At 37.9% G+C, this 22801-nt stretch overlaps 1 protein-coding gene across 7 annotated transcripts in view; it reads left to right on the top strand.

Annotated features, from left to right (window-relative positions):
• ARFIP1 (ADP ribosylation factor interacting protein 1) overlaps nucleotides 1–22801 on the top strand; it is a 131246-nt gene that overhangs the window by 26254 nt on the left and 82191 nt on the right. For all 7 annotated transcript variants that reach the window (XM_041738172.1, XM_041738170.1, XM_041738166.1 and 4 more), the window contains one exon: nucleotides 19353–19454. In XM_041738172.1, the coding sequence (XP_041594106.1) occupies nucleotides 19353–19454 (102 nt within the window). The remainder of the gene's footprint in view (nucleotides 1–19352; nucleotides 19455–22801) is intronic.

Here is a 22801-nt window from a genome sequence, read left to right as displayed (position 1 = left end):
GTACTATAATCAGGCCATAAGGCTCCCCCTACCATCTTGGGCTTTCTGGGTGGATTTGGGGCTAACAGGAGAAATGGATCCTCTAACATTAGAGAGGACAGAATAGAATTTTCCACTTTCTTAAAAAAGAAAATCAACAGTTTATTGAGATAAAATCTTCATGTGATAAAATGCACCTGTTTTAAATATGAGTTTTGACAAATGTATAAACTTGGGAAACCATAATGATAATCAAGATACAGATTGTTTCCGTCATCCTAAAGTGTCTGTGTCCCTTTGCAGTCAATCCTTACCCCCACCCCTGCCCACCCTCTCCCTGTTTCTCAAGGAAACATCTGATCTGTCTTAATAAGTTTTGTATGTGCTAGAGTTCTATATACATGGTTTTGTATGTGCTAGAGTCACATATATAAATGTGCTAGAGTTCATTTACTATGTATTCTTTTGTGTTGGGCTTTTTTTGGCTCAGCATAATGTTTTGAGATTATAATAGTTACTGCATACATCAGGAACTCATTTCTTTCTATTGCTAAGGAATATTACATTATGTGTACATTCCACAGTTTATCCATTAACCTATCTTTTTTAATCCATTAACCTATTGGTGGGCATTTTTTCCTAGTTGGGGCTCTTATGAATAAAAGCCACCATGAAGATGCTTATAAAAGTCTGTTCTGGACATTTGTTTTAATATCTGTGGTGAATGGTTAGGTATAGAATGGCTGAGTCATATGGTCAGATGTGTATTTACTTTTTTTTTTTTTTTAAGATTTTATTTATTTATTCATGAGAGACACACAGAGAGAGAAGTGGGGACATAGGCAAAGGGAGAAGCAGACAACCCCCCCCCCCCCCCCCCGGGAGCCTGATGTGGGACTCAATCCCGGATCCTGGGATCACACCCTGAGCTGAAGGCAGATAGATGCTCAACCGCTGAGCCACCCAGGCATCCCAACACTGCTTGAATTTTTAAGAGTGAGGAAGATTGCTGGAGGTCACTGAAAAGACATGATGACAGCCGCTGACCCATAAGCTGGACCTGGGCATTCAGAGGCTCCCTACCCCCTTTCTCCATCCTTGGAATGTGGGTTCTGCTTGACTTTCGAGCTCCCAGAGGCTGCTCCAAGAACATATCCTTGAAATAGTGATCCGGTGTTGAAAACACCTGCATGGTATACATATTTAAGGCCTCTTCATAAAATTTTAAGATTTGTCAGATGGGCATGGGAACCTATTCATCTTGCTGCCGCTCAGGATAAGCCTCGTAGGGAAGTTCCCTTTGCTTATTAAAACTTCCACCTACCAACCTCTAGTGGCCTGCTGCTTTCTTCAGCTCTCCCTGTCCTCCAGGTATTTGAAGGGAGGGGGAATTTCAGATTACATCAGGGAAGCAAAACAGCAAGGACACAGGGCAAAATGATGCCTTCAAAACTGAAGGCAGGTGAATATAAAGTCATGGCTTACCACAACAAAATCTCACTAGTAGAAATCATCCTGGGAACTAGTGCTGGGGTAGGAAAACCTGAATTGTAACCAACAAATTATAGAAAGCTCACTGTGGAGAACAGAGAGATAAAAATTCCAGGGTGACCCAGTCATTAAGAGATAATTTGCCCAACAAATTGTGAATTTTACCTCCAAGACCTGGACCAGGTTACCATGATAAATATTGGAGAAAAATCCCCTCATGCTTCCAGTAGGGAGAGATATGGAACCATTTGAAATATACCGGACCAACCACATTGTTCTTCTTTTTAAAGATTTTATTTATTTGAGAGAGGGAAAGAGAGAGAGAGCATGAGCGTGTGCACAAGCAGGGGAAGTGGAGGAGGGAGAAGCAGGTTCCCTGCTGAGCAGGGAGCCCAATGCAGTGCTCAATCCCAGGACCCTAGGATCATGACCTGAGCCGAATATAGACATTTAACTGACTAGCCACCCAGGTGCTTTTCATTCATTCATTTATTTGAGAGAGAAAGTATGCAAGCAGGGAGGGGGAAGAGAGAAAGGGAGAAGGAGGAAGCTGACTTCCACTGAGTGGGAAACTGAACACAGGGCTTGATCTCAAGACCCTGAGATCATGACTGAGCCAAAACCAAGAGTCGGACACTTAATGGACTGAGCCCCACCACTCTTCTTCTTAACAAGGCCTACCCTCAGGAGAAACCAGAACCTAATCTGCTTGGGTATAATCAGCTCCTAACTGACCTCAGGAAGGGAAATAACCAAATCTAGCACACTTTAGCTATCTTGTCCCACCTAAGCGAGAGAAAAACTGAGCCACACTTGTGAAGTTCACAGTCTGGAAGCACGGGCTCACTAAAAGACTGCGACCTAACCATGGTGGTATATAATGCTGCTTCCCTTCTCCCACACTCTACCACCATATTGCTAAAGACCTATTAAGAGCAGTTCCTAAAAAATAAAAAAATAAAAATTAAAAAAAAAAGCAGTTCCTTTTACATCCTGATTATCAAGAAAAAATTATAAGACCTACCAAAAGGCAAAAAATGCAACGAAGAAACAGCAAGCATCACAACTAGATATGGCAAGGATGTGGGAATTATCAGACTGGGAATTTGACAACTATGACTAATATGCTAAGGGCTATAATGGACAAGTAGACAGCATGCATGAACAGATGGGCAATATAAGCAGAGATACCGAAATCGTTGGAAAGAACCAAAAAGAAGTGCCAAAGATCAAAATCACTGTAACAGAAATGGGCTTACTAGACTAAATAATGATCTTGAGTAGGCAAATATTTCTTAGGACACAAAAACCATCAAATAATAAAAGAGAAACGCTGATAACCTGGGCTTCATCAAAATTAAAAACCATTGGAAAAAAAAAAAAATTAAAAACCATTGGAAAAAAAAAAAGAAAAGGCGGGCAGCTCGGGTGGCTCAGCAGTTTGCGCCGCCTTCAGCCCAGGGCCTGATCCTGGAGACCTGGGATGGAGTCCCATGTCGGGCTCCCTGCATGGAGCCTGTGTCCCTGCCTCTCTCTCTGTCTCTCTCATGAATAAATAAGTAAAATCTTTAAAAAGAAAAAAAAAAAGAAAAGAAAAGGCAAGCCACAGACTGGAAGAGAATAGATGTAATACACATATCTGACAAATGACTGGTATTCAAATATATAAATATGTATATAATAATATATGAGCCTTGCAACTTAGTAATAACAACTCAAATAAAATATGGCCAAAATTTTAACAGGCACTTTACAAAGGAAAATATATGAAAGGTAAGTATATAAAAAGGTGTTCAACGTCACTGATCATCAAGGAAATGAAATTTAAACCCACATTAAGATACAAGTACATACCCACTATAATGGGCTGAAGTTTAAAAAAACTGACAAATGTTGGCAAAGAGTAGCTGGAATTTGCATACAATGCTGGAGGGAATGTAATAAAGTGCTTCACTTGGAGAAATGTTTAGCAAATTCTTATAAAAGTAAATACACATTTGGGATGCCTGGGTGGCTCAGTAGTAGAATTGCTGAGTCCTAGGAGAGGTATATATTTAAATTTAATAGCACTGCCAAATAGTTTTCCAAAGTAATTTTTACCAATTTTTACTTGCACCAACAGTGTAGAAGAGTCTAGTTGCTCTACATACTTGCTTAACACTGGTTTTGTCATTGTTTCTAATTTTGGCCATTTCAACAAGTGAATGATTGTATCTGATTTATGGTTTTAATCTAGATGACAAGTTGAACTGAAGGACTTCTAGATCCTTCCCTCTGCTAAAGTTGTGTGTGTGTATTTGTTTAGAGTCTAGGGCATCAGATCAGTGATTCTTTTTTTTTTTTTTTTTTTTCAAGTTTTATTTCAGTAATCTCGGCTCAAACTTAGAACTCCAAGATCAGGAATTGCATGATGCCCCCACTGAGCCAGCCAGGCACCCTGGCCAGTAAGCTTTTAAAATAGATTTATTTATTTATTTATTTATTTATTTATTTATTTATTATTTTTATTTTTTTAATTTTATTTATTTATTCATTAGAGACACAGAGAGAGAGGCAGAGACACAGGCAGAGGGAGAAGATTGTGTCTTGTTATAGTCTTTGTTTAAAAGTTTGTTTTGTCTGATATAAGTACTGTTATCCTGGCTTTCTTTCGACATCCATTTGCATGATAAATGTTTCTTCATCCCCTCAGTCAACTTGTAGGTTGTCTTTAGGTCTGAAATGAGTCTCTTGTAGGCAGCATATAGATGGGACTTATTTTCTTTTGGGGATTTTTTTTTTTTTTTTTAGTAAGAGAAAGAAAGGAGATATCACAAGCAGTGGGGTGGGGGAAGCAGAGGGAGAAAGAAAGAATCTTAAGGAGGCTTTATGCCCATCATGGAGCCTGTTGTGGGCTTGATCTCATGACTCTGAGATCATGACCTGGGCTGATCATGATTGGGGGGATTGGATCAAGGGTTGGATGCTTAACCAACTCAGCCATCTGGTCACCCCTGCATCTTGAGTTTGTTTGTTTTTTTTTTTTTTTAAATCTGTGACCCTATGTCTTTTGACATAGCATATTTAATCTATATTCAAAGTATTATTGATAGATATGTATTTATTGCCATTTTGTTACTTGTCTTTTTTTTTTTTTTTTTGATGCTTACTTTTTCATGGTTTGCTGGTTTTCTTTAGTGATATACTTAGATTCCTTACACTTTATTTTTTGTATATCCTTCACTGTTCTTTACTTTGTGGATACCGGGACCCCTGGGTGGCGCAGCGGTTTGGCGCCTGCCTTTGGCCCAGGGCGCGATCCTGGAGACCCAGGATCGAATCCCACGTCGGGCTCCCGGTGCATGGAGCCTGCTTCTCCCTCTGCCTGTGTCTGTGTCTCTGCCTCTCTCTCTCTCTCTCTCTGTGTGACTATCATAAATAAATAAAAATAAATAAAAAAATACTTTGTGGATACCATTCAATTTGTATATATCTTCTGCATATAGCAGTCAGTATTAAGCTGATGGTTGCTTAAATTTGAACTCATTCTTCTCTCTCCTCCCATGTTTTAGATATTTGGTATCATATTTTACATTTTTTCATTTTGTGCTTGTGATTTTTATACTTTTTCTTTTCTTTCGTGCTTCCTATTTTTCTCACATTTCTGTTGTTTGTTTTCCACTCACAGAGTCCCCTGTAACTTTTCTTGTAGGGCTGATTTAGTGGTCATGAGTTCTTTTAACTTTTGTTTGTCAGAAAAACTCTCTCTCATTCTGTTCTGAATGATAGCCTTTCTGGATAAAGTATTCTTCACTGCAGATTTTTTTTCCTTTGAGCACTTTGAATGTATCATGGCACTCTCTCCTGACTTAAGTTTCTGGGGAAAAATCAGCTCATAGCTTTATGGAATTTCCTTTATATGTTACTCTCTCCTTTTCTCTGGCAGACTTTTAAATTCTTTCATTATCACTATTTTTTGCTGTTTTAGTTACAATATGCATTTGGTGGGGACCTCCTTGAGTTAAATTTATTTGGAGATCTCTGTGATTTCTGAATATATATTTCTGTTTCCCTCTTTAGATTTGGGAAGTCTTCAGCTGTTATTTCTTCAAATACATTTTCTGCCCCCCCCCCCCTTTCTCTTCTCCTTCTGGGATTCCTGTAATGCAAATATTATTATTATGCTTGATGGAGTCACAGAATTCTGTAAGTCTGTTCTCATTATATAGTATTTGTTTGTCTCCACCTGTTCAACTTGATTGCTTTCCATTACTCTATCCTCCAGGTCACTGATAACATTTCTCTGCTTCCTGTAGCCTACTACTTATTCCATCTATTGTATTTTTAATTTCATTTATTGAGTTCTTCAACTGTGGTATGTTATTTTTTTAATTTTTTTCGTCAGAGGTCTCTCATGTCCTCACAGCCTTTTCTGAAGTCTTCTATGATCATTACTTTAAATTCTGTATCAGGCATATTACTTATTTCTGTTTCACTTAGTTCTCCTGTTGAGAATTTTGTCCTATTCTTTCATTTGGGATGTATTTCTCTGTCTCTTCATTTTTTTCTACTTGTGTTCTCTGTGTTAGGAAAGTCAGCTCTTGAAAGTAGTGACTTTATGAAGAAGAGATTTTGTAGTGCCCTGCAGCACAGTGTCCCCTGTTCACCAGAATCTGGCATTTCAGGGGAGCCTCCTCTGTGTGTTTCTGGCATCCTGCTATTGTGTCTGTTGCTTTTCATTTTAGTTCAGACATCTTCCCTGACTCCCTGCCTGTTGTGGGGTGTGCTTGCTGTCTGTGATGTTAGTGAGACCCAGGCAACTGGCTCTAGGGAGGCAGAACCATAGAGGGGCTTCGGGTCAGAACCATGGTGTTAGCAAAGTTTGCATCAAACCACTTGTCCTAGGCAGGATCCCTGGGGGTGCAGCAGTGCACTGCAGCTGCAGTGGCTAGTGGTGTGGCATCTGTGCATACAGTGCCCAGTTACAATATCTGTGCATGCCACATTAGCATAATTTGCACTGCGCTCAGGGTCCAGGCCAACAAGTATGGAGTGGGTATGTCTCTGGAAAACTTGTTGAAAACACACTGCTAACAGGTTAGGTAGCAAGTGTCTGTGCAGCACCCCCTCCCTCAAGGTGGCTCTGTGTTTATGCTGGGGGCAGAGGAGGAAAATGACACCTGCCAACTCCTTTGTGCCCAAAAAAGTCCCCCAGCACACTCCCTTCAAGTTTGCCCAGGGCAAAGTCAGCTGACTGTTAAAGTTCCAGGCTCCCAAGTCCTATGGCTATACAAACTCATGGAATTAAGCCTCTCTGGTTTTCAATTGAGCTTTCTGACATTTCCCCCTCTCCAAGCTGGCAGCTCCAGACCACTGTTTCTGTCCTTTTTAACCTCTCCAATATGGTTCCTCTACATTTAGTTGTGGAATTTGTTATGCCAGTCTTCAGATGGGTCTCCAGTTTATTTACTTGCATGTAAGTGATACCTAGTTTTAAATGTGGTACAAGATGATTTTAGGATCCTCCTACTCCACCAATTTCCCAAGCCTCTCTGCTCTGTGGTGGTATTTTTTAAAAAGCTCTCACCTTAGTTCTAAGATGGAGAGAAGGTTGAGAATCATTGGCATATATGAATGAAACTTTTCAGGGTTTTGCTGTATACCTTTTAGGGATGAAACACTCAACTATAAAATCTTTATTAGGGACGTCTGCCTGTATGGCTCGTTGGTTGAGTGTCTGCCTTCGGCTCAGGACGTGATCTCAGAGTCCTGGTATCGAATCCCACATTGGGCTCCCTGGAGGGAGCTTGCTTCTCCCTCTGCCTATGTCTCTACCTCTTTGTATCTCTCATGAATAAATAAAATCTTTGTTAGATATATGCTATGTTAATTTATCCCCAGTTTGATCCACTGAAAAGACTTAAGAAGCTAGTATCCAGTTGCATGTTTTTGGTTGTAGAATATATTAACTCTCAGGGTGAGTTCTGGACTCGTTATTTTGGTTTTGCATTTCTCTTCATGTTACAAGGCTAATTCTGCTTTTAAAGTGCATTCTAGTACATGTGAGTCAAGAAAATCATTTACTGTAAAAATAAATGCACTTTTACTGTCAGCACACAAAGCAGTATCCCAGTCATGTGTAGTATTTGCTCAGCTTTGCTCTCCTTAATTATCATATGAATTTAGAATGTATCATATGAATTTAGAACGTCGGAAGAGGGCGGCCCAGGTGGCTCAGCGGTTTGGCGGCTGCCTGCAGCCCAGGGTGTAATCCTGGAGACCCGGGGTCGAGTCCCACGTTGGACTCCCTGCATGGAGCCTGCTTCTCCTTCTGCCTGTGTCTCTGCCTCTCTCTCTGTGTCTCATTAATAAATAAATAAAATCTTAAAAAAAAAAAAGTAGGAAGAAAAGGCATGACTTTGTTGTTGCTTTATAAAATAAAAAGTGTGAATAAAATGTGTTCACCTTTTTGTTAATGAATATCGTAGTAAATCTGATCTGTAGATACATAGGTCTGCCACATGAGGATGGTTTTAGATCATCTCCAAACAAATAACACTATAATCAGGAGTATGATATCCATATATTGGATTTTTAAAAATTCTTTAAATTTTATATCTTAGCATTGTTTCCAGAGATTGAACTGTATAATATGTGTGCCCAGTACTTATTTTCTGACTTGGAGATAATACAGTAAGGACGGATCAGATATGTACTGACCTGTTTGTTAGATTCCTACTGACCTGTTTGTTAAATTTCTGAGAACTTTATAAGCCAGTTCTTAAATACAGGCATTATCTGAAAATAAAGATTTATAAATTTATAGTAAAGATATATGTTAAAAACAGTAAATAACTCAAAACTTGTCAGTTCCTAAATATTTTACTGTACTTCACACTATTAGCTGTGCTCTTGAGATTGTGTTTATGGTGTTTCTCTAATGGAAATACTGTATAATGATGTGCTAGTGCACATCTCTTCCCATCTCTAGACATGTTAGAAGCTTGAAATTGCCATAGGGGAGTATTGACTCCCTGAAAATTAATATAGGAAACCTCACTAAAATGGAGGTGGGAGGCCAGAGTGAGAGCTCTTATGCCCTACCATTCATCATCAGTTGTAGACCCCAGCAAAAAGGGAGAGAGTACTTTGTATTCCTGATAGGAAGAGCCTGTACATTATTACGCCAGCAGGAGAAGCAGAGGGAGAAGGAGAGAGCAAGTCTTAAGCAGGCTTGGAGCCCAAAACAGGGCTTCATCTCACAACTCTGAGATCACAACCTGACCCAAAATCAAGAGTTGGATGCTTAAGCAACTGAGCTACCCAGGCACCCCTAAAACTTATTATTTTTAATTTGGAAAACTGGTTGTTAAACATTTACTGGCACAGTATTAGAAGCATCTTCAGTGAATGCTTGCTATGGGCTAGGTACTCTTTATAAGTGCTTTGAATACATCCTCCCTCAAGCATTATCTGAGATTTGTATTTTTTTTTTAATTTGTATGCATAAGAAAAATAAGATTAAGTAACAAAGATCACAAAATAACTACCATATTGTAGATCTGGTATTTTAACTTAAGTCTCATTTCGAAGTCCTTATCCTTCTCATTATATCGTGCTGTCTTTCCAAGGCTCTGGAATAAGTTTTTAAAGAGCTAACATTTGAGTCTTAAATTATGGGCAAGATGTTATTAGATATGAAGATGGAAGAACATTTTAAACATTGGAAACCATTTGAACAAATGTTCACAAAAGCAGAGTGCATTTCATTCCAGAAACTGCAAGCAGATTTAGTAGATCTTTATAAGGGTCAATGTTATGAGACGTGAAGCCTGAAAAGTTGATTGGACCCTATTGTGAAGGACTTTGTCTTACTCTGTTCTGGCTACTATACCAAAACACTGATAGGGTGGCTTATAAACAACAGAAATTTATTTCTCACAGTTCTGAATGTTGGGAGTTTAAGATCAGATACCAGCAAAATCAGGTTCTGGTGAAAGCCCTCTTCTAAAGAGTTCTTTTGGGTCTCTAAGAACACTAATCCCATTCATGAGGACTCTAACCACCTTGACCCAAGCAGCTCCTATCAGACCCACCTCCTAATACCATCACATTGGGCATTAGGATTTTAACATGTGAATTTGAGGAGTGGGGGATACAAACAATCTGACCATAACAAACCTTAAATAACAGGAATCTTAGAACAGAAGAGAGTCTAATTTTATTTCTAAAGGTCATAATTATTCCCCAAAGCCTTTTGTATAATTATTTTGAGTGTTTAATTTAAATTCAAATTCAATTTCAATTTAAAGCATGAGTGAAATACTATGAATGGTTTTTGTTCAGGGAGATGACATGGAGTTTTTGATTTTGAGCCCTGTTCTACCAACTTGTGTATTAGTTATTAATTTTCACTTCTATAAGGTTTAGTAAATGATGTTTCTAAAAATAGGTCATTCTTTGTGGATAAGAAAGTGAACAGGTAATAACCAGAATATTTGTATATCTTTTGGCAAATGAATATTCCTGTTACCTGCTTTATGGCATAAAGTGGTATTAGTTTATCATACTTTTCATTTTCAGAGCATGTTATAAACTAAAACAATACATAGTTTTACTGTTATAATTTTCTCTGCTGTGTCTGCATCATGAACTCTTTTACCCTCTTCTTCATCTCTTTTGCATTACCCTCTACCCCTTAATATTCCATTGGATGCTTCTCTTCAGTTTCTCTTCTCCCTCTTATCAGTCCATGCCATCCTACATCCCTGTATTGATAACTCCCAGACCTAATGTGTTCAGACCTGCATTTTGAAATTCCCGATGTGCTAGTGGACTTGCATACCCCACAAACATTCTCAAATTCAGAATGTCTACAACACAAACTCATTTTTTGACCTTCTCAAAGCCAAATAAACCTCTCCTTTTCCCACTTTGGTGAATGACATATTTGTCTTTCTAATTGTCCAAACCACAAATTGGGTATGGGGTAGGAAAAGGCATAAATCATCCTAGATGGTTTTTACTTTTTTGTCTTCCACAATCCAGTCACTCTGTCTCTTCTTCCCCCCTTTTTTTTTAAGATTTTTTTTTTTTTTAAGAGAGAAAGAGAATGCACACAAGCAGGAGGGGCAGAAGGAAAGGGAGACAGAATCTCAAGCAGACTCCACACTGAGCCCAGAGCACAGCTCGGGGCTTGATCTCCCGATCTCACTCTGAGATCATGACCTGAGCCAAAATCAAGAGTCGGATGCTCAACTGACTGAGTCACATAGGCACCCCTCTTTTTAAATAACTCTTGAATCCACCTTTTTCTATTAACCACAATCTTAATTTAGATCATTATTAGTTCTTATTCGAACTGTAAAGTAGTGTCTTAATTAGATTTTTTTTTTTTAAGATTTTATTTATTTATTCATGAGAGACACAAAGAGAGACAGAGACAGAGGGAGAGGGAGAAGCAGGCTCCATGCAGAAGCCCGACGTGGGACTCCATCCCGGAACTCCTAAGGCAAGAGCTAAACCGCTGAGCCACCCAGGGATCCCCCTTAATTAGTTTTTCTATGTGGAGTCTTTCCTTCTTTCCCCTCAGTCTAATCTCCCATGAGACTATTCTCTAAAATAAATGATCAGGCTCTCTTGCTGCTTTCTTCTTAATCCTTTTCAAAATGAAGTCCACACTTATCTGGCAGTATGAAGCCCGTTATGATAGCGTGCTGCATATTTTTATAGCTTCCTTGTTGCTTTTATTTTAAAAGCTTTTGATAAGATACTATACTGAAAGCTTTAACTCTTCATTTAGATTCACCAACTGTTGTTTTGTCCCATTTACTTGAACAGTCTCTCTCTCTGTAAATACAACTTCCTTTTTGAGAGTACAACTCTCATATTTGAGAGTGATTTACAAATATTTGTCCCTTTTTTCCTAAGAACAAGGATTTTCTCTTACATAACTTCAGTATGTTTATCAAAATTATATAATTAGAAAATTGACACAGTGCTATTGTTTAACCCACAATTGTTCCAATAATGTCCTCTGCATCTCTCGTTCTCCTTGTTTGTGAACTAATCATATTGTACATGTACTTACCTGTCATTGAAATCTCCTCTTCCATGCAAGATTTCATCTCTTCGTTTCTCATGAGCTTAAGCTTATTGAAGTATTAGGCCAGTTTTTGTACTATTTCCTTGATTTTTGGTGTTTATTTCCTTTTTATTTCCTTCATACTGCTTACTTTGAGTTTAATTTGCTCTTTTTTTTGTTTTGTTTTCTTAACGTGCATCCTTATATCCTTGGATTAAGATTTCTTGTTAAAATATCAGCATTTAAAGCTAATTTCTTCTTTGTCCCATTATTTAGATGTGTTATTTAATTTCCAAATTTTGGTGATGTGGTCATGGATATCTTATGATTGATAGTAATTTAATTCTGTGGTCAAAGTACATATACTATATGGTTTTAGTATTTTAAAATTTATTGAAGCTTATTTTATGCTCTAAATATCTGTTTTGCTAAATGTGTCATATTTGTGTGAAAATGATATGTATCCTAACATTACTGAGTTTACTGTTCTATAAAAGTCAAGGTGGCTGATAGTGTTCAGATCTTCTATGTCTATGCAAATTTTCTTTGTCTAGTTCTTTCAATTGCTATGAGATTGGTGGTAAAATCTGTGATTATGGACTTCTGTGTTTCTCCCTTTTAATTCTGTCATTGTTTCATTTATTTTGAAATTCTATTATTGGGACAAACATACATATATCTGGTTATTATATATTCCTGATGAATTGATCCTTTTATCATTATGAAATGTTCCTCTTAGCTATGTTAATGAAGCTTTGACTAAAACAGATATCAATAAAGCTGCGTTGACTTTCTAGGTCACCATCATCTCTTGATTAGATTATTGTTAGCCTCCTGCTTATTCTCTTTGCTGCTGCCTTTGTCCACTTATAGTTTAATTCAATGCAGCAGGAAAAGAGTGTTCCTTTTAAAACGTAAGTCTGATCATTTCATTCTTATGTTCAGAACCCTCAAGTGGTTTATATCACTGAAAATAAAATATGGGTTCTTATGATGGTCTCTAAAGCCACACATGTTCTTGCCCCTGGCTGTCTCTTGACATTTCCTTTCTTCTTCCCTTATCCTCCCCTCAAGCCACATGGCTTAATGTCTTTGCCTGAAAAGCTGAGCTTCTTTTCACCTTTTTGTCTTTGTATTTACTATTCCCTCGCCTAGAATGTTGTACTCCCAAATATTTGCATGACTTACTCCCTCACTTTATTCAGGTCTTACAAAAATATTAATAACTTCTGATGTTCCCCTAACCTTTTTAAAACCGCACATGCATGAACATATGTGTACATATACATGCCCATTAACACTTATGATTGTATGACAGGCATATTTATTTGTTTTTTCACCAACAAGAATGTAAGCTCTATGAGGATCTGTTTTGTTCACCACTCTGTTCTGTGTGTCTGAACTTGTGCCTGGCACATTAAAGTGCTCAGTAAATTAGTTGAACCAGTGAGTATATGAATGGGTAATCACCATTCAGCCAAGTTGCTTTACTTGCAATTTCTAGAATATACCAAACTCTTTTCCTACTATGCTGCTATTATTCCTTCTTTTAGAATCTTCCCTTTTCTGTGTCCCAATCTGTTATCCTAAAAGATTCAGCTTAAATACCATTGCTTATTAAATTTTCCCTCTTAGTGCTCACCGCTTGGTGCTGGGGATCCCTGGGTGGCTCAGCAGTTTAGTGCCTGCCTTCGGCCCAGGGCATAATCCTGGAGTCCCAGGATCGAGTCCCACATTGGGCTCCCTGCATGAAGCCTGCTCCTCCCTCTGCCTGTGTCTCTGCCTCTGTGTATGTGTGTTTGTCTCTCATGAATAAATGAATAAAATAAATAAATAAATAAATGAATGAATGAATGAATAAATAAAACCGTTGGTAAGTGCTTCCCTCTGGTGTTCACCCCCACTGTATTATAATTATTTTTTTGTCTACAGTACACTTTAAGTTTATGTAAGCCTAAGACCTGATTTCTATTTTTGTTTTATCCTATGTACATTGCCTAGAAGATAGTAAACACCTGTTGAATCACCTGCTGTTTTTAGGAAGAAGAAAGTAAGAATATATCTTACAGGACACCTGGGTGGCTCAGCAGTTTGGTGCCTTTCTTTGGCCTAGAGCATGATCCTGGAGTCCCAGGATCAAGTCCCACATCAAGCTCCCTGCATGGAGCCTGCTTCTCCCTCTGCCTGTGTCTCTGCCTCTCTCTCTGTGTCTCTCATGAATAAATAAATAAAATCTTTAAAAAAAAAAAAGAATATATCTTACGGTTTAAAAGAGTGATGATTATTTAGATAGCGAACTCAGTCTTCCAGATTGAATTAGAGACCAAATAACTAGTGTCTCTTATTTGCAAGAAGCAGACACTTAATTCCAACAGCCACAAGTAATCTGGGTATATTGTAAGAATGCAGTAGCAATGAGGAAAGTAGGAATCTCAAAAGAATCCAAGATGCCAAGAACATTCAATGGAAAAAGGAAAGTATTCAATAATAGATGGTGCTGGGAAACTGAATTACCCACATGCAAAGAATGAATTTGGACCCTTATATACGAAATCAGCTCAGAAAGGATCAGAGATCTAAATATAAGACCTAAAACTATAAACATTTTAGAAGAAGATACAGGGGGAAACTATCATGACTTTGGATTTGGCAAAGAATTCCTAAATAAGATACCAGAAGCACTGGAAACAAAAGTAAAAATAGACAAATTGAACTACATCAAAATTGAAAATGTCTGTGCATCAAAGGACACAATCAACAGAGCGGAAAGGCAGCCTATGGAATGGGAGAAAATATTGGCAAGCCATATTTCCAATATGGTTAATATCCAGAATATAGAAATTCAGTTTCCTCCTATGATTCAATGATAAAAAACACAACCCAATTTAGAAAATGGTCAAAGGATTTCAATAGACAATTCTCCAGAGATGATATACACATGGCCAACAGGCATATAAAAAGGTGCTCAGGGGACGCCTGGGTGGCTCGGTTGAGCATCTGTCTTCAGCTCGGCGTGATCCCGCAGTCCAGGGATCAAGTCTCACATCAGGCTTCCTGCATGGAGCCTGCTTCTCCCTCTGCCTGTCTCTGCCTGCCTCTCTCTCTGTGTCTCTCATGAATAAATAAATAAAATCTTTTAAAAAAATAAAAAGGTGCTCAGTATCACTAATCATCAGAGAAATCTAAGTGAAAACCACAATGAGGTATTATTCTTACCTTTTACAATAGTTAGTAACAGGGCATCCCAGGTGGCTCAGCAGTTTCACGCCACCTTCAGCCCAGGGCGTGATCCTGGAGACCCGGGATCAAGTCCCACGTCCGGCTCCCTGCATGGAGCCTGCTTCTCCCTCTGCCTGTGTCTCTGCCTCTCTCTCTCTATCTCTCTCTCTCTCTGTGTGTGTGTGTCTCTCTCATGAATAAATAAAATCTTTAAATAAAAAAATAGTTACAAAAAACAGTAAATAATGTTGGTGAGTATATGAAGAAATTGGTACCTTTGTGCAGTGTTGGTGGGAATATAAAAAGATGCAATAATTATGGAAAATAGTGTGCTGTTTCTTCCAGAATTTAAAAATAGTTATCATATGATCTAGCAATCCCACTTCTGGGTATATTTCCAAAACAATTAAAAACAGAATCTTGAAGAGAGAGCTGCATACCTGTGTTTATAGAAGCATTATTCACAGTAGCCAAGAAGTAGAAGCAATCCAAGTGTCCATTGTTGGATGAATGATTAAATAAAATGTGTATATTCATACGGTGGAATATTACTCAGCCTTAAAAAGGAAAAATTCTGATATATGTTGCAACATGGATGAATCTTGAGGACATTATGCTAAGTGAAATAAGCCAGTCACAAAGTCAAATATTATATGATTCCACTGATAAGGTATCCAAAATAGTCATATTCATAGAAACAGAAAGTAGGATGATGCTTGCCAAGGGCTTGGGGGAGAGGGAAATGCAGAGTTGTTGTTTAATGTATGTGGAGTTTCAGTTTTGTAAGATGAAAAAGTTCTGGAGAGTCTACAGTAGTGTGACTATATTTAATACTACTGAACTGTACACTTAGAAGTGATTAAAATGGGGGCGCCTGGGTGGGTCAATCAGTTAAGCATCTGCCCTCAGCTGAGGTCGTGATTGAGCTCCCTGCTCAGCAGGGAGTCTGCTTTTCCCTCTTTCCCCTGCATGTGCTCTTTTTCGCTATCTCTCTCATAATCTCTATCTCCCTCTCTCAGATCTTTTAAAAAAATGATTAAGATGATAAATTGTATGTTATGCGTTTTTTACCACAATTTTTTAAAAATCCAAGAACAGAAGATTTTTATAAGGTCATAATTCAGAAAGGAAGAACCAGACACAGATAACACTGTCAAAACTTTGATAAGTTTGATTAACATTTCTTTACTAGAGTTTGTGAATTTTTAAGCTGTGACCTGTCATCAACATAACTCTTTCTCTTCTGCTCTCATTTGTCTTCCAATACCCCAGGTGACTAATTCTCTGAGCATCCCTAATTTTTTTTTTAAGATTTTATTTATTTATTCATGAGAGAGACAGAGAGGCAGAGACACAGGCAGAGGGAGAAGCAGGCTCCATGCAGGGAGCCTGGTGTGGGACTAGATCCCTGGACTCCAGGATCACACCCTAGGCTGAAGGCGGCCCTAAACCACTGAGCCACCCGGGCTGCCCTGAGCATTCCTAATTTACACTTCAAAATGAGTCTGATTAGCTCAGGAAATTTCTCTTTCTTCTGCTGGGCAATACTTTTCTGACCTGGTCTTTTAGGTTGTGTGAACTGTGGATCAGCCAGCCTAGTGTCAGTGGTTCTCTGGTTCAGTTAGTGGCCATTCCTGTAACTGGGGACTATAAAAGTGTTTCTCTAGTAGAGATCAGTGAATTTCTGTAAATTTATGCATAAAGTAGATATCCTCTAAAAAAGACATTTCAGGTTCTTTTAAAACAGATAACTACTTTAGGGGGGCCTGGGTGGCTCAGTCAGTTGAGCAACCAACTCATTTCGGCTCAGGTCATGATCTTAGATTGAGCGTGGTGTCAGGCTTTGAGGGCTTTGGTCCCAGAGGGAGTAACTAAGCCACTCAACGCAGCATCCACTTATATCTTCTTTATTACTAATGATTGATTAATTGGGGGAGCAGGGCAGAAAAAGAGACCATGCATGCAGTGGGGGAGCAGAGGGAGAGGGACAACCAGTCTCCAGAAGCTCTGAAACACAGCTTAAAAAAAAAATCATCAAAAAAAAAAGATCAGTATTTTTATGATCTATTTAGGAATGCAAGGAAAGGGCAGCCCCAGTGGCGCAGCAGTTTAGCGCCGCCTGCAGCCCAGGGCATGATCCTGGAGATCCGGGATCGAGTCCCACGGCGGGCTCCCTGCATGGAGCCTGCTTCTCCCTCTGCCTGTGTCTCTGCCTCTCTCTCTCCTGCTCTGTATCTCTCATGAGTAAATAAAATAAAATCTTAAAAAAAAAAAAAAAAAAAGGAATGCAAGGAAATAAGTAAGTGTTCTGTGAAATGTTTTAAGTGATATTAGCAGGATTTTACATTATTTTGAAAGTTCTTTTTTCATTGGCCTAACCAATTTCAATTTGACATCTTTAAAATGGATTAATAAATACTTTTAAAATTTATAACATTACTCTATAATACAGTAAAGATTGATAGATATAACCCACATAAATAAACGCTTTTGGGGAGTACTTGATGATTTTTAAGAATGTAAAGGGGTCCTGAGACCAAAAAGTTTGAGCATTGCTGGTCCGTAGTACTATGAATAGAGTACTTTAAGTCCTGCCTTCATATACTTGACAATATCTTCTGTCTCACATACTTAATGATATAAACACCATATGAAAAATATTGTTAGGTATCATTCAATATATTAATAAGACTTTTTGTTTCATCAAAGTAAAGACTAGGCCACAAACCTATTTGCATTAGTGCTTGCTTTTAGTAGTATGACTTACTCTAATAGAATTCCCTAAATTACAAAGTATAGTGCAGGTTTTTTTTAAAGGTTCTTGGCCTTGATCCTGTCCTTAACTCCTTAAAAACAAAATGAGTAATGCATAAGCTAAGTATGACAGCACTTAATTATTTTAATCTTTAAAAAAATTCTTCTAGAGAAAATCAAAGAACCTCTTAATACTCTTGGCAGTAGATTCAAGTCTAGATTAAACACACACACATACACACTTTTTTTTTTTTTTTTTTTTTTAATTTGACAGAGCACAAGCAGGGGAAGCATCAGGCAGAGGGGGAGAGAAAAGCAAGCTCCCACTGAGCCGGGATTCCCAGGTAGGGCTCCATCTCAGGACCCTGGGATCATGACCTGAGCCCAAAGGCAGATGCTTACCCCATGGAGGCAGCCAGGCACCCACACACACATATATTTTAGTTTGGTTTAGTTTTGGTAATTCTGTACAGTGCAGATTCAGAGGTAGCAGCTGGATTCAGGTTTGAACATTAGAACACGTACTGTTAAATATCAATTGTGTTTCTAACATACTCTGTCAAAGTCTTTATTTTAGTGGGCACTATTGTTAAAAGTGTGTGGAAGTGTGTGTCTGACTAACACTTCTAAAGCCATTATTGGTTTAAAAGGGAGGGGGGCTGGGAGTAGAGTAGAGAATGGCACCTGTTCTCTGTGAAAAGTGAAATAAATGGTTTAGCTATTTACTCTGAACTTTTTTAATTTTTAGAATGAGGAAAAGTAGATCATTTTTAAAATCCTTTACCAGAAAAAAAAATCCTTTACCAGTATAAAATTCTCATTTTAACTTGTAGCCACATATGCTTTTTACAAGCATGTGCAGTTGGAACAAGGAGAGATTTTACCAACGAGAATTAACTTTCACTCCTAACTCTGGGAAATGAACTAGGGGTGGTAGAAGGGGAGGAGGGCGGGGGATGGGGGTGAATGGGTGATGGGCACTGAGGGGGGATCAGTGACGGGATGAGCACTGGCTGTTATTCTGTATGTTGGTAAATTGAACACCAATAAAAAAAAATTTATTATAAAAATAAAATAAAAGAGAATTAACTTTCTGTTGCTGATTAACCATATTAAGTTTCTGAAATAAATTTACATTTTATAGAAAATAATGGTTATAAAATTAAGGAGTTTATTTTTAAACATTATTTTTAAAATTTTATTTATTAGAGCTTGAGCAGGGGGGAGGCACAGAGAGAGAGGAAGAAGCAGATTCCCCTCTAAGAGGGAGCCGATGTGGGGCTTGATCCCGGGACCCTGAGATCATGACCTGAGCTGAAAGCAGATGCCTAATCAACTGAACTACCCAGGCACCCCAAACATTATTTGACTTTTAGAACAGTAAAACCAGAGTGTAAGACTAGTATAGAGATTGAAAAGTTTTTGTTCTATCAGGGAAACTGTAGAAAAGCTGACCTAGAATCCCATTTTGTACAACAGGATAAGTAGAGTTGCTATCGTGGAATTAAAAATCAAGTTTGGCTTTTTGTGATACTTTTTTTCAATTGTAGCTGGTAGTCTATCATAACACTATTTGTGAGGCAAGGCTCTTGCCCACTGGGATCTACAAGTAACTTATTTTTAAACAAGAAATTTTAAGTTGATTGCAGTTTTAAAGGGCAGATGCTTTTTTTATTAGATTAGTGTCATGTTTATTACGTGTTAGATAGGTTGTAATTATTTTTTTAAATGCTATAATAGTGGCTTTTAAGTGCTATAAGCATGAATAGTCTTGAATATTTGCCTTTATGATTTAGTGTTATTTACAGCTGTTTCTAATCTTTCTTTTCTTCTTCCTTTTTTTCAGGAGTCTAGCATGGCTCAAGAATCTCCCAAAAATTCAGCAGCAGAAATTCCAGTGACTAGTAATGGAGAAGTTGATGACTCTCGTGAACATGGCTTTAATAGGGTAATACTTTTCTTTCTCTTAATACGAAGAATCATGCTAAGGCCTTAAATGTTAAGAAGAAAGTAATAGCATTTAATATAGGAATATTTTCTGAGATTGGCTGAAGTGTCAAGAATCTATTGTTACCATGTAGGGATAACTAGGTGGGTCATGTTAGTGATTTGTTAAGATTAATCCCTCAGCCAGTAAGCATTTAGGCTTTAATGTTCTCATTAGTAATTCTTTTTATGACCAGAGCAAGAGTGTATCTGATGACTTTGGCATATAACTTTATAAAACTATTTAGTTTTATTTGTGATAAGAAAAAATATTAACTTTAGATAATCCTTTCAAAAATTGGCACTGTTTTCTATGTGTCCTTAGTATGTAATTCCTAAACAGGCTTCTCCTGAATTTGCTGTTTACTTTCTAAAGTGGCATATTGACTCAGTGGAAAATGAATCTTGAGATGCTTTTAATTTTGATTTGCTTCTCATTTGAAATTAAAATTTAGTGTATTGGGCAGCCCCGGTGGCCCAGCGGTTTAGCGCTGCCTTCAGACTGGGACGTGATCCTGGAGACCTGGGGTCGAGTCCCACGTCAGGGTCCCTGCATGGAGCCTGCTTCTCCCTCTGCCTGTATCTCTGCCTCTCTCTGTGTGTGTATCTCATGAATAAATAAAATCTTAAAAAAAAAAAAAAAAAAGAGGGAATCCCTGGGTGGCTCAGCGGTTTGGCGCCTGCCTTCGGCCCGGGGCGTGATCCTGGAGTCCCGGGATCGAGTCCCACATCGGGCTCCCTGCATGGAGCCTGCTTCCTCTCTGCCTGTGTCTCTGCCTCTCTCTCTATGTCTTTCATGAATAAATAAATAAAATATTTTTTAAAAAAGAAAGAAAGAAAAATTTAGTGTATCATATGGAAACACTATGGGTTTGGAGATAATCTGGGTGCAAATTTACACTATGCCATTTCTAGCAGTGTAACCCTAGGCAAGTATTTATTTAATCTCTTCTAGTTTTTGTTTCTAATCATTATAAATGAGAATCTTACTTTCATGGGGCTATTGATATTAAATGAAATAAAGTAAGCGATATGCCTAGGATAGTCCTAGAAATGATAGTGATGGTTATTATCTCTGGAGATATTTACATTAAATATCCCTTTATATTACATTTGATACATATGTACAACTTTATTTTTTTCCAAAGTGGGACTTGAACTCATGATCCTGAGACCAATAGTTGGACACTTAACCAACTGAGTCACCCAGGTGCTTCTATACAACTTTAACTTTAAAAATATAGTGTTTGGGATCCCTGGGTGGCTCAGCAGTTTGGCACCTGCCTTTGGCCCAGGGCATGATCCTGGAGACTCGGGATCAGGTCCCACGTCGGGCTCCCTGCATGGAGCCTGCTTCTCCCTTGCCTGTGTCTCTGCCCTTCTCTCTCTCTGTCTCTCATGAGTAAATAAATAAAGTATTTAAAAAAAATTAAAAAATAGAGTGTTCATATTTTTGAAAAAGTGATAGTTGAAAGAAATTTGAATTAGTTTATAGTTTAAATAGGACTCTTTAGTTCATATGCTTAAAAACAAAATCCTTTATTTTTAAAAATTTTTTATTTTAATGTGATATTTTAGATCATGATTTCTCAATCTCAGCACTGACATTTTGGGCTGGATAAATTCCTTGTTGTAGAGGGTTGACCTCTGCATATAGGATGGTTAACAGCATCCCTGGCCTGATCCTATTAGATGCCAGTAGCACTCTCTCACAAACAAAAATGTCTCTAGACATTATCAAATGACCCCTAGGGTTGAGGAGAAACCAGTTTTAGGTAGATTGTTTCAATTGATTTTAGTAAATTCACTGGATTTCAATTATTTTTGCCTCAGCAATTTTTTGGGAAGCAATCAGTGTTTCTTCAAAGTTGAGGTTTATTTTAATTGCACGTGTTTTAACTTGGTTTTTAAGCCCCTGTGGCCTAATATAGAATGATTCATATAAGGAAGAGACCTTAAAATATGAGTACACAAAGGAAATTTTCACTTCTGGTTTTAGTCTTCTTGTGTTTGAAAGTACTAAGACAAACCTGCATAATAAGCTAATTCATGCTACCATCATTAGATTCTAGCAATCACTTTATAAACTTCTGTTAAATCAGATAATTCATTATACCAATATTTTAGTTAATGATTGCTTCAATTTACTTTTGGGAACAGCTCATTTTGCAAACTTACTCTGCATTTTTATTTTTTTATTTTTATTTTTATTTTATTCTGCATTTTTAAAATGTTTTTATTTATTAGAGAGAAAGCACAAATGAAGGTGGGGGAGAGGCAGAGTTAGAGGGAGAAGCAAGCTCCTCACTGAGGAGGGAGGACCTTGAGATCATGACCTGAGCCAAAGGCAGACGTTTAACCAACTGAGCCACCCAGGCGCCCCTTGTTCTTCAAATATTTATGGAGTATCTGTTTTATACCTTGCATGGAGATATAGTAGTAAATAAAAATGACAAAAATACCTGCCATCAGGGAGTTGATTCTAATAGCCTAATGACTTTTGTCCAAGAAAAATGCAGTACATACAAAATGTTGTATTGTTTTGGAGATTCACCTGCCACCGAAAGCCTGTTCTTTTTCTTATATTGCTGTTTTAGTTTTGTTTTAAGCTATAGCTATTATACACAGTAAAAAGCACAAACGAATGTGCTCAGTCTGTTGAGTGTCCAACTCTTGATTTCAGCTCAGATCATGATCTCAGGGTTGTGAGATCACATCCCATTAGGCTCCATGATCAGTGAGAAGTCAGCTTCTCCCCTCTGCCCCACCCCCTGCACACATGTGTGTGCACTTGCCTGGTCTCTCTCTCTCTCTTTCTCTCGCTTTCTCTCTCTCTCAAGTAAGTAAATCTTAAAAAAAAAAAAAAAAAAAAAAAAACAACCCGTAGGATCATAAATTAAAAAAAACCAAGCACAAAGTGGAACCACCACCCACATCTAGCTGTAGAACATTTCCAGGACTTTAACTAGGTCTCTCTTGCCCTCTTCTAGACAATATACAACCCTCCTTCCCAGGCTACTCACTGCTACTCTGACTTTATATGGTAGATTGCTTTTGACTATTCCTGAACTACAAATAAATGGAATTATACAGTATGCATTCTTTTTTGCCTGGCTTTGCTCAACATTACTTCTGTGACATTTATTTATTTATTTATTTATTTATTTATTTTGTGTGTGTGTGACATTTATTCATACTGTTGCTTATGGCAGTATTTAATTCCTTTTCATTGTAATGTAGTTTTCCATTGTGTTAATATACCACAATTTATATATCCATTCTTCAGTTGATGGATACCTAGGTTGTTTC

The sequence above is a fragment of the Vulpes lagopus genome, chromosome 23 (assembly GCF_018345385.1).
Source record: "Vulpes lagopus strain Blue_001 chromosome 23, ASM1834538v1, whole genome shotgun sequence".
NCBI lineage: Eukaryota > Metazoa > Chordata > Mammalia > Carnivora > Canidae > Vulpes > Vulpes lagopus.
The sequence above is the reverse complement of the archived record's forward strand: the minus strand, read 5'-3'. Positions and strand labels throughout refer to the sequence as shown.